This window comes from Nerophis ophidion, linkage group LG14, assembly GCF_033978795.1.
Source record: "Nerophis ophidion isolate RoL-2023_Sa linkage group LG14, RoL_Noph_v1.0, whole genome shotgun sequence".
NCBI lineage: Eukaryota > Metazoa > Chordata > Actinopteri > Syngnathiformes > Syngnathidae > Nerophis > Nerophis ophidion.
The window spans coordinates 40,144,393-40,157,407 of NC_084624.1; the positions used below are offsets into that span (position 1 = coordinate 40,144,393).

Consider the following 13,015-nt stretch of genomic DNA (forward strand, 5'->3'; position numbering starts at 1 on the left):
GACGCCTTTGGCAGTAGGATCTTTGACGAGAGCTGCATGCGTGGAGGAAGTGGAAGAGTAATGCCTCTCTCAGGTGCTTTTTTTTTTCACTGTTCCAAAAAAATGTATTCAACATCTTATTAGATTTTATGAACTTACAATAAGGTGATTTATATTCTATGTTGTTTACTAATCGCTTGTTCGCTATATGTTACAATAGCGTACACAGTGGACATCTTCAGCGAGATAGGATCTTTGTCAAAGGAGGCGTGGCCTTCAGGGAAGGAGGGGGCGGTAACCACTGCAGTCGGTACCGTTCTTTACAGGCCGTCCGTCCATCAGAACACCGGAGAACACATTCCTTCGACAGTCCCTGGGAGCTGCTTCGTTGCCGTGAAGGAGCTCAGCAGCAGCAACAGCAGCAGCAGATATGTCGGCACCGAAGCGTCAGGACACCCGGAAGTTCTTCGAGAACTTGTCCGGCGCCGGGAAGTCAATCGCGGTGCTCACCAGCGGCGGAGATGCCCAAGGTATGAGGGGTTCCATTATCGGACAGCCCGGTACCGGCGGTCCAAATAGAAAAACACCAAATTAGGAAGAAACGTTATTGACGTCCCTTTTACTTCATCATTTTGTCGCTAACATTGATTTTAAATTGACGGACTGTTGGTCACCTAGGAAACGCAGGCCCCCTCCCCCGCCCCCTCCTGAACTCCAATGGTTCCGGTACAATCTGTTCAGTTTTAATTAGAACAAGCAGGTGCCACCGGCACTATAACCTGTATAAGATAATATAATATAAGATAAAATAAGATAAAAAGGTCGACACGGCGCTGCCTAATAATGGACTCAAGTCGTCTGTGCTGAAAGTAAATGGACCTGTTCGAGCTGGGCGTGATGGACTGCACCAAACCCAAACCCGGATATGTTTTTTTTTGTTGTTTTTTGCGATAAACAATAACATTAAGGAGTCTTCTCAGACTGCATTGTCTTTTTTTTTGTGATCAATATTGTTCGCGCATCCCACGATAGCTAGATTCACACACACAAGTGACAAATGTGTAACCAATACACTGCATATTTTACAATGACTTTCTGTGACGTCACAGGTACATCCATCCTTCCCTCCATTTCCTACCGCTTATTCCCTTTTCGGGTCGCTGGCGCCTATCTCAGCTACAATCAGGCACCCTGGACAAGTCGCCACCTCATTGCAGGGCCAACACAGACAGACAGACAACATTCACACTCACATTCACACACTAGGGGCCAATTTAGTGTTGCCAATCAACCTATCCCCAGGTGCATGTCTTTGGAGGTGGGAGGAAGCCGGAGTACCCGGAGGGAACCCACACATTCACGGGGAGAACATGCAAACACCACATAGAAAGATACCGAGCCTGGGATTGAACTGCAGGACCTTCGTATTGTGAGGCAGACGCACTAACCCCTCTTCCACCGTGAAGCCCCACAGGTGCTAATTCATTACCAGTTGGTTGTCACCATGCGTGCGCGTACTAATGCATGGCATTTATTAATCAATAATTGTAATATTTATTATTATTATCTTCGTGATACAGTGCGTTATTAAAAGCTTCCTTTACTGATGTGTAATAAAATTTTTTTTTTTTTAAAGCCATCGGGACCAGCTGATGCGTTTGCACATGCGCAGACAGGTCATGCGATGGGAATTAATCGGTAATAAATGATGAAATAATACTTTTTGAACCCGTGAAATCATATTTTGAGCGCTTTTCTATTCATCTAGCACAGGGGTCGGCAACCTGCGGCTCTAGAGCCGCATGCGGCTCTTTAGCGCCGCCCTTGTGGCTCTCTGGAGCTTTTTCAAAAATGTATGAATTGTGGAAAAAGATGTGGGGGGAAAAAACATATGTTTTGTTTTAATTTGGTTTCTGTAGGAGGACAAACATGACACAAACCTCCCTAATTGTCATAGAGCACACTGTTTGTATTAAACATGCCTCATTGATTTGAGTATTTGGCGAGCGCCGTTTTTTCCTACTAATTTTGGCGGTCTTTGAACTCACTGTGGTTTGTTTACATCAGGGGTCTCAAACTCAATTTACCTGGGGGCCACTCGATGCAGAAACTGGGTGAGGCTGGACCGCAAGAAAATATTTCTTAAAAAAGCTGACATGCATTTTTTAATGAATTCACCTTCTATGAATGGCTTTCCCGCCCTTGCATCATACTTACCAATCCTCACGATTTTTCCGGGAAGACTCCTGAATTTCAGTGCACCTCCCGACAATCTACCGGTGCAACCATTCTCCCGAATTTTTCCCAATTGTCACTCGGCCGACATTATTAAGGGCTGCCGTGACTGCACTGCCTTTAACGTTCTCTACAACAGTGGTTCTCAACCTTTTTTCAGTGATGCACCCCCTGTGAAATTTTTTTCATTCAAGTACCCCCTAATCAGAGCAAAACATTTTTGGTAGAAAAAAAAAGATAAAACAGTAAAATACAACACTATGTCATCAGTTTGTAATTTATTAAATTATATAGCAGTGCAAAATATTGCTCATTTGTAGTGGTTTTTCTTGAACTATTTGGGAAAAAAGATGTACAAATAACTAAAAACTTGATGAAAAATAAACAAGTGATTCAATTATAAATAAAGATATCTACACATAGAAGTAATCATCAACTTAAAGTGCCCTCTTTGGGGATTGTAATAGAAATCCATCTGGATTCATCAACTTAATTCTAAGCATTTCTTCACAAAAAAAAAAATCTTTAACATCAATATTTATGAAAACAATCTAGCTGTCAACACTGAATATTGCATTGTTGCAGTTCTTTTCACAGTTTATGAACTTACATTCATATTTTGTTGAAGTATTATTCATTACATATCTTTATAAATGATTTTTGCATTGTTGCTATTTTTAGAATATTTTAAAAATATCTCACATACCCCTTGGCATACCTTCAAGTACCCCCAGGCGTACGCGTACCCCCATTTGAGAACCACTGATCTAGCATAGTGGATGAGTCGTGAGCAAAGCGATATCACGTCCAACCGAACTATAGTAACACATATCCGGTTGAAACTTTCACAATAAGAGTTGCTCCCGAGTCAGAGTCATTGCAATGCTTTTACTTTTACGTCTCGGCCATTATTCTGGTTTGTAAGCAACAGTAGCTTGATGAATGCTCCCACTGATGGTCGCATCGCTTACGTGAGGACCAGCACATGCTCTCACTCAACTCAACGTGTGGGGAACTGCTCATTTCCATTAGGGTGTTTTTTTATACATGATGTAATGTAGTAAAGGGCACATTTATAATGAAATGTAATATTTACGTATTTTGATCATCTTAAAAATTAATGCATACATAGTAAAGGGCACATTTATAATGAAATTTAATATTTACATATTTTGATCTTCTTAAGAATTAATGCATACATTTCAAAAAACGCACCACGACCAGTTACAGGTCCTAAATTGGCTGTCAAAGTGTCCCACTTTGTTGGAAAACCTACTCAAAGGTCTCAAGTTCAGGGGAGAGGCATGATTTAAGATCTACAATAAACTTACATGGAGCAGGGAAGCGAGGAAACAGCAGACCACTCGATGATGTAAACACAGTGAAGTGAATTATATTTATATAGCGCTTTTCTCGGCTGACTGAATGAGCTTTTACGTAGTGAAACACAATATCTGAGTTATAAATTATATTTATTATATAAATTATATAAACCAGTGTGGGTGGCACTGAGAGCAGTTGGGTAAAGTGTCTTGCCCAAGGACACAACGGCAGTGACTAGGATGGTGGAAGCAGGGATTAAACCTGGAACCCTCAAGTTGCTAGCACGGCCACGCTACCAACCAAGCTATACCGTGTGCCCCAATAGGGACACACAGCCGCTATGAATAGTTTGTCTGTGTTAGCGCTTATAATAACAATGTCACTAATACGTCGTTAATATTCAAGTCATGAATTGTAAATTGAGCATCGTTGGCGCTTTTTAAAATGTTTTTTTTCATCGGATTTTATGAGTGGAATAGGGGAGCTCTCATTGGCTTTGCTGTAAGCGGACTTTTATTTACGTTTATTTAGTATTTTAGAATGCTTTAAAAAAAAAATCCATCCGTCGTCGTGTGTTTCATAATTAATGTGAACAATAGGCAACATTCCAAAAAAGTGCAGCTCCCCTTTAAAACTTCCCCCTTAGGTCTCATTAAGACCACACAAGTCGAAATGACTGCATTTATGTCAAACATCAATCAATCAATCAATCAAAGTTTATTTAATATAGCCCTTAAGTCTCAAAGGGCTGCACAAGCCAGAACGACATCCTTGGCTCACATCCCACATCAGGGCCAGAAAAAACTGAACCCATTGGGCGTAATGAGAAACCTTGTAGGGGACCGCAGGTGTGGGGACCCCCCGGGCGAACAGTGCAATGTATGCCGAGTGGATACGGATAATAATGTGAGAATTTACATATACAAACCCCGTTTCCATATGAGTTGGGAAATTGTGTTGGAAGTAAATATAAACGGAATACAATGATTTGCAAATCATTTTCCACCCATATTCAGTTGAATGCACTACAAAGACAAGATATTTGATGTTCAAACTCATAATATTTCTTTTTTTTTTGCAAATAATAATTAACTTAGAATTTCATGGCTGCAACACGTGCCAAAATCAGTTGGGAAAGGGCATGTTCACTACTGTGTTACATCACCTTTTCTTTGAACAACACTAAATAAACTTTTGGGAACTGAGGAAACTAATTGTTGAAGCTATGAAAGTGGAATTCTTTCCCATTCTTGTTTTATGTAGAGCTTCAGTCGTTCAACAGTCTGGGGTCTCCGCTGTCGTATTATATGCTTCATAATGTGCCACACATTTTCGATGGGAGACAGGTCTGGACTGCAGGCGGGCCAGGAAAATACCCGCACTCTTTTACTACGAAGACACGCTGTTGTAACACGTGGCTTGGCATTGTCTTGCTGAAATAAGCAGGGGCGTCCATGATAACGTTGCCTGGATGACAACATATGTTGCTCCAAAACCTGTATGGACCTTTCAGCATTAATGGTGCCTTCAGAGATGTGTAAGTCACCCATGTCTTGGGCACTAATACACCCCCATACCATCACAGATGCTGGCTTTTGAACTTTGTGCATATAACAATCCGAATGGTTATTTTCCTCTTTGTTCTGGAGGACACCACGTTCTCTGTTTCCAAATATAATTTGAAATGTGGACTCGTCAGACCGCAGAACACTTTTCCATTTTGCATCAGTCCATCTTAGTTGAGCTTGCCGGCGGCGTTTCAGGGTGTTGTTGAGCAATGGGTTTAGCTTTGCATAGTAGAGTTTTAACTTGCCCTTACAGATGTAGTGACCAATTGTAGTTACCTGAGCGCATGCGGTGATATCCTTTACACACTAATGTCGGTTTTTGATGCAGTACCGCCTGAGGGATCAAAGGTCCGTAATATCATCGCTTACGTGCAGTGATTTCTCCGGATTTTCTGAACCTTTTGATGATCCCTAAATTCCTTGCAATAGTTCGTTGAGAAATGTTGTTCTAAAACTGTTCGACAATTTGTTTACAAAGTGGTGACCCCCGCCCCATCCTTGTTTGTGAATTACTTAGCATTTCATGGAAGCTGCTTTTATACCCAATCATGGCACCCAACTGTTCTCAATTAGCCTGCACACCTGTGGGATGTTCCATATAAGTGTTTGATGAGCATTTCTCAACGTTTTTAGTCTTTTTTGTCACCTTTCCCAACTTCTTTGTCAAGTGTTGCTGGCATCAAATTCCAAAGTTAATGATGATTTGCAAAAAAATAAATGTTTATCAGTTATGAACATCAAATATTTTGTCTTTGTAGCGTATTCAACTGAATATGGGTTGAAAATTATTTGCAAACCAATGTATTCCGTTTATATTTACATCTAACACAATTTCCCAACTCATATGGAAACGGGGTTTGTATGTATACATAGAGTATACATACATTCCTCAGTACTAGAGACACATGTTATGTAACACTAATCTGCCCTTATGTGTTGTTGTATGTACTGTAAAGAGATGGGCGATGCTGAGCAACACAATCTGTCACAGGAGTTTAGATTTTACAAGCAGTCCACAGTGCAAAACTGCATTGGGAAAAGTGTACATTGTAGACATTTTCAGATCACAACATTTACATTAAACATAGATGTGATCTTGTTGTTGGTATATTGATATGAGATGATTATGATGACAGAATTGGTAACTGACCTTTCCCTCTCACAGGGATGAACGGGGCGGTCCGAGCGGTGGTCCGCATGGGAATCTACGTGGGAGCCAAAGTGTATTTCATCCATGAGGTGAGACATGGTCGCGAGACAAAGATGCAGTGGGAAATGCATTGAAAAGTAACACACAGCTCACGTAGAATAGGAGGCACGCAGGGATGATCTGGTTTCAGTGCACGTATAATTGGATCAGCGTGACTCCACTGTCCCCTGTTGGAGGCGAAAACACACACTGTGCTTTTATTTTGGTGACATAGTTCCCACAAAAAAAAAACAGACTTTAATTTGAAGGTTAGCTTCGTGTGATTGTAAGGAAATTTCTCCACCCCTTCTTCTTAGACATACAAATAGTAGTTGTCCACTTTACTGTTTCCACGCAGGACTGTAATCTGTCTATGGCGTTACGTTGGCCAGTTTGCATAGTTGGCCATTACACATGTTTATGCTTTTTCCAGTAAGACAAGATAATGTTTCGGGATTTGCAACTAGTAACGTTTTTGAAGACAATCTAAGGGTCTAAAAACCTGCTAAGTATATAGCAACAATGATCTCATTGTAAGCAGACTTACAATGCCATGTACCAGTGGTTCTCAACATTTTTTCATCAAATACCAGCTCAGAAAAAACTTTGCTCCTTAAGTACCACCTTACTGACCCACATTAAAATACAGTAGCCTAGTAGGCTAAGTATTCAATAAAAACAAGAAAGAGTTTTTTTTAACAAGCATATTTAATATATATCCACTGTATTCTTGCACAGAGTTTGAAAATAGGAAAATAAAATACTGCACTTAAATCCAGTGATTCTTGGCGTACCAGTATATAGGGCCCGCGTACCACTTGTGGTACCTTTGCTACAGTCTAAAAATCACTGCCATCTACTGTATGAAGTTAGAATGACAAGCTACAGTACATTGACATTAAAAACACGTTTCCATTTGAGTTGGGAAATTGTGTTAGAGGTAAATAAAAACAGAATACAATGATTTGTAAATCCTTTTCATCCCCTATTCAATTGAATGCACTACAAAGCCAAGATATTTGATGTTGAAACTCATAAAACTTAATTTTTTTTTTGCAAATAATAATCAACTTATAATTTCCTGGCTGCAACACGTGCCAAAGTAGTTGAGAAAGGGCATGTTCTCCACTGTGTTACATCACCTTTTCTTTTAACAACACTCAATAAACGTTTGGGAACTGAGGAAACTAATTGTTGAAGCTTTGAAAGTGCAATTCTTTCCCATTCTTGTTTTATGTAGAGTTTCAGTCGTTCAACAGTCCGGGGTCTCCGCTGTCATATTTTACGCTTCATAATGCGCCACACATTTTCGATGGGAGGCAGGGCTGGACTTCAGGCGGGCCAGGAAAGTACCCGCACTGTTTTTTTTTACGAAACCACGCTGTTGTAACACGTCCTGAATGTGGCTTGGCATTGTCTTGCTGAAATAAGCAGGGCCGTCCATGAAAAAGACGGCGCTTAAATGGCAGCATATGTTGTTCCAAAACCTGTATGTACCTTTGAGCATTAATGGTGCCTTTACAGATGTGTAAGTTACCCATGCCTTGGGCACTAATGAACCCCCATACCGTCCCAGATGCTGGCTTTTGAACTTTGCGTCAATAACAGTCTGGATGGTTTCGCTTCTCCTTTGGTCCGGATGACACAATGTCGAATATTTCCAAATACAATTTGAAATGTGGACTCGTCAGACTACAGAACACTTTTCCACTTTGCATCAGTCCATCTTAGATGATTTCGGGCCCAGAGAAGCCGGCGGCGTTTCTGGATGTTGTTGATAAATGGCTTTTACTTTGCACTTACAGATGTAACGACCAACTGTATTTAGTGACTGTGGTTTTCTGAAGTGTTGCTGAGCCCATGTGGTGATATCCTTTAGAGATTGATGTCGGTTTTTGATACAATGCCGTCTGAGGGATCGAAGGTCACGGTCATTCAATGTTGGTTTCCGGCCATGCAGCTTACGTGGAGTGATTTCTCCAGATTCTCTGAAAATGTTGATGATATTATGGACCGCAGATGTTGAAATCCCTAAATTTCTTGCAATTGCACTTTGAAAAACGTTGTTCTTAAGCTGTTTGACTATTTGCTCACGCAGTTGTGGACAAAGGGGTGTACCTCGCCCCATCCTTTCTTCTGAAAGACTGAGCAATTTTTGGGAAGCTGTTTTTATACCCAATCATGGCACCCACCTGTTCCCAATTAGCCAGCACACCTGTGGGATGTTCCAAATAAGTGTTTGATGAGCATTCCTCAACTTTATCAGTATTTATTGTTACCTTTCCCAACTTCTTTGTCACGTGTTGTTGGCATCAAATTCTAAAGTTAATGATTATTTGCAAAAAAATGTTTATCAGTTTGAACATCAAATATGTTGTCTTTGTAGCATATTCAACTTAATATGGGCTGAAAATTATTTTGCAAATCATTGTATTCCGTTTATATTTACATCTAACACAATTTCCCAACTCATATGGAAATAGGGTTTGTATATCATGTTCATGAATACGGGCAAAAAGGTAACAAATGTCCACATGTATTTGTGGCAGGCTGCCACTAATAAATGGACAAATGGTAACAGTGTACTTTTTTGAGCACACATGAAACAAATGTTTTAGCCTTGGTGGAGGTCTTCTTCAGTGAGTGTTGTGTTGGCATTGAGCAAAGCATTGGTGCCACCTGCAGGGCTACCAGGGTATGGTGGATGGCGGGGACAACATCAAGGAGGCCACTTGGGAAAGTGTCTCCAGCATGTTGCAAGTGGTAAGAAAAAAACTAATCTACTGTGGCAGATTTCATTAGCCTGCAGTGTGGAAATGTGACAAATTGATGTCGTTCTGGCGAGCAGGGCGGCACGGTCATCGGCAGCGCTCGCTGTAAAGCGTTTCGTAACCGAGAGGGACGCCTGAAAGCTGCTCACAACCTGGTGGAGAGGAACATCACCAACCTTTGTGTTATCGGAGGAGACGGTAGTCTTACCGGAGCCAACCTCTTCAGGGAGGAGTGGAGCGGACTGCTGGATGAACTCCTTCAGCAAGGTGACGCCTTCACTCTGCTGTTTCTGGGTTGAAGTGAGCACCCTAACATTTGAGCTACCTTCTCTCAGAGTTTCAATCTTAAAATAGTACAGTAGAAGGTTTGATACAGTCCAAATGAGGTGTACAGGATAGGTCTTTATTGCCATTGCACAAAAACAAACAAAACTTTGTTTTCAGCACAAACCTGTTCAAGATTAGACAAACAAACAGTTTTACAGAACAAGAACGCTGATGGGTCGCCATAAGGCGCCCCGTAAAAGATGGGAAAAAGGCAAACGCTGGGGAAGGATGAGTAAAAAAATACAATGAGAAAAAACCTTCATAGCAAAGCACATATACATATTACAACATACATCTCGAGATATCTAGTAACAGAGGGAAGGTAGTTCAAGGTCATAGTGGTAGGCCGCAGCTCTCAGGCGCTGACCATCCATTCATCACCCCTATGGGATTTGCGTCGAGGGCGTTGGGTTGGGGGGGATGGGGTGTGCATGTGTGGCGTACATTTTTGTGGATGTGTGTGTGTGTAAGCCCATAGTGTGTCTCTGTTCCGCGGCCTTGATGTATTGCGGTCGCTAGTCCAAAGTCAACAACAACAGGTGTGTGTCCATGAAAGACAAGAAGGGAGTTTGTTGTGTCTTCGCTGCGCTGTCCTTCGGGAGAGTCTCAAAGCCAGGGAAACAATCCAAGTTAGAAAGATTTTTATGCGGGTGAAAATACAATTTGCTTTTCAGTCTGAATTGTCTATGACTGGTCTTCAAAAACTGCGGGGTAGACAGTTTGATGTAATCCACAGTTCTTACCGCATCCTCCAATCATTTGTGGCAGCTTTGGGGTACTTTGAAGACTGCCATCAACTTCCTATTTGTCGACAAACCAGAGCAACGCTTACTCCAATCAGCAGATGTCCTGTTGTCATAATTCCGAATAGGTGGATATCTTCACGTCCTCGACAGAAAAGGGTCGCCAAGCACGCGGCCCTCCTTCTTCTCCCAAGTCTCCGTTGTGTGTCCAGCAACAACCTCTTCGTCACAACAGCAGGTTCCCCTAAACCCAAGATCTTGTCAATTTTGTTGAGGCCAGTTAAATAGTTCCAATGTTTATATTTGGAGAGCAGTGCAAAAAGAGGCAACAAGAAAGTTAAGACAAGACAAAACAGAGAAGCAAGCAGGAGAGATAAGGGAGAGGAAAGGGGAGCGTCCACCCTCGATGAGTGCCAGAGAGAAATAAAAAAAGTGTACAGTGTACTTTAAAAGCATACTCGCAAACAATAATGGGTACCTGGTGTTGTGGAAGTCGTCCAACCAGATCGAAGGCCCTTAAAGTAGAACGTGTAGACGACAAATACCCAATTGTTTATAATTCTTGCAGGTCTGATCAGCGAGGACGCTGTAAGCGCTAATTCCGCATTGCACATCGTGGGCATGGTGGGATCCATCGACAACGACTTCTGCGGCACTGACATGACCATTGGGACCGACTCTGCGCTGCACCGCATCATCGAGGTGGTGGACGCCATCATGACCACAGCTCAGAGGTGAGTGAGGTAGACGGACTCATCTTGTTTGTGTCTTCTTTCGCTGACCGAATGTCACTTTGTTTGCTTCACTGCAGCCACCAGAGGACGTTTGTGCTGGAGGTGATGGGACGCCACTGCGGGTCAGTCACATTTAACATCCACTTGCACATATAGATTTACATATACTGTCATACAACTTTAGATATGCATTTATCACACCGATGGCTGTAGATTGTACATATACAGATGCAAAACAGCGACTATGGTGGGACTCATAAACCCACAACCTTTGAATGACTCCCTATTAAAGGCCTACTGAAACCCAATACTACCGACCACGCAGTCTGATAGTTTATATATCAATGATGAAATATTAACATTGCAACACATGCCAATACTAAATTGCAATTTTAAATTTCCCGCGAAGTGTCCTGTTGAAAACGTCGCGGTATGATGACGCGTGCGTTTGACGTTTTGGGTTGTAGCGGACATTATTTTCCAGCCCGATCCAAGCTATAAGTAGTCTGCTTTAACCGCATAATTACACAGTATTCTAGACATCTGTGTTGCTGAATCTTTTGCAATTTGTTCAATTAATAATGGAGAAGTCAAAGTAGAAAGATGTAGGTGGGAAGCTTTTAGCCTTTAGCAACACAAACAAAGCCAGTGTGTTTCCTTGTTTAAAATTCCCGAAGGTGAAGCTTTACTATGGAACAGAGCAGTCAAGCGAACATGGATCCCGACCACATGTCAGTCGGCAGGTTTCGGTGAGAAAATTGTGGTAATAAGTTGGCTCTTACCATAGTTATGAGTGAAGCTTGCGTCCTCCTGCAGCCGCGGACTATTACCTCCTCCCACCAGAGACACTGGCGGTCACCACACCCGTGGCCACACCCCTCCGACTTTCAGGTACTATATAATCTCACTAAAACACTAGTAACACAATAGGCAGATAAGGGATTTTCCAGAATTATCCTAGTAAATGTGTTTAATAACATCTGAATAGCTCTTACTGTCCTCGCCTTTTTTCTTTTTTTTTTTCTAGTTCTTCACTCTTAATATCCTCATCCACAAATCTATCATCCTCGCTCAAATTATTGGGGAAAATGTCGCTTTCTCTGTCCGAATTGCTGTAGCTGCTGGTAACTATGATTATAAACAATGTGAGGATGTGAGGCGCTCCACAACTGGTAACGTCACGCGCACATCGTCTGCTACTTCCGGTAAAGGTAAGGCTTTTTTATTAGCGACCAAAAGTTGCGAACTTTATCGTCGATGTTCTCTACTAAATCGTTTCAGCAAAAATATGGCAATACCGCAAAATGGTCAAGTATGACACATAGAATGGACCTGCTATCCCCGTTTAAATAAGAAAATCTCATTTCAGTAGGCCTTTAAGCGTCCACATAAGTCCAATGCGCTCTCAATTGTGCCACACAGCCTGTTAGTGATGGTTATAACTCTTAGAAACAATAAGAAAGATTCTCTCACTCCACTTTGAAAGAAGACATTTTGAGGATGCTGCTTTTGTTTGCAGCTACCTGGCTCTAGTCAGTGCTCTGGCATGTGGAGCCGACTGGGTGTTCTTTCCAGAAATGCCTCCTGAAGACGGCTGGGAGGACAACATGTGTCAGAAACTGTCTGAGGTAACACAAAGCAACACGTGTACAACATTAGCTGTAACACAATATAGTATTTCCTTTTCAACGTCACTCAAACGCAGAGGCCTCCAGCCCGTCAAACCCGATCGACCAGTTGATCTTTGGCACCCTACCGGTCGATCACGAAAATATTAGAAAAATAAATATGTATTAATATGACAACATTGACACCTCAGCCCTGGAGAGTGACCAAAACTATTGTCAAAAGGCACGCATTTTAACCCCAGAAGACACCCACATAAATAAAAATTAAAATAAATAAATACACACACACACACGTTTATACATAAAACATAGTTGACGCAGGGGTAGATCTTGCTTTGGTGTTTGGCTGGGACCAGGGATCTTGGGCTTGAAAAGGTTGGTGACCACCGCTCTCAATGTTTGTTTACAATAATTTCAAGAGTCATTAAAGACATCACATCCAAAAATATTGATTCTGCTGGTACTTAAACCAACAACCTTTGAATTACAAACAGCGTTTCCATATGAGTTGGGAAATT

At 41.7% G+C, this 13,015-nt stretch overlaps 1 protein-coding gene across 3 annotated transcripts in view; it reads left to right on the forward strand.

Moving 5' to 3' along the window:
* The first annotated feature begins 274 nt into the window (after positions 1–274).
* The window catches only part of LOC133568681 (ATP-dependent 6-phosphofructokinase, platelet type-like), a 44,656-nt gene continuing 31,915 nt past the window's right edge, over positions 275–13,015 (forward strand). For 2 of the 3 annotated variants that reach the window (XM_061920768.1, XM_061920767.1), the window contains exons 1-7: positions 275–509; positions 6,271–6,344; positions 8,980–9,057; positions 9,143–9,332; positions 10,704–10,869; positions 10,947–10,991; positions 12,389–12,497. In XM_061920768.1, coding sequence (XP_061776752.1) covers positions 410–509; positions 6,271–6,344; positions 8,980–9,057; positions 9,143–9,332; positions 10,704–10,869; positions 10,947–10,991; positions 12,389–12,497 — 762 coding nt within the window. In that variant the 5' untranslated portion in view covers positions 275–409. The remainder of the gene's footprint in view (positions 510–6,270; positions 6,345–8,979; positions 9,058–9,142; positions 9,333–10,703; positions 10,870–10,946; positions 10,992–12,388; positions 12,498–13,015) is intronic. The other variant, XM_061920766.1, reaches the window with a different exon arrangement.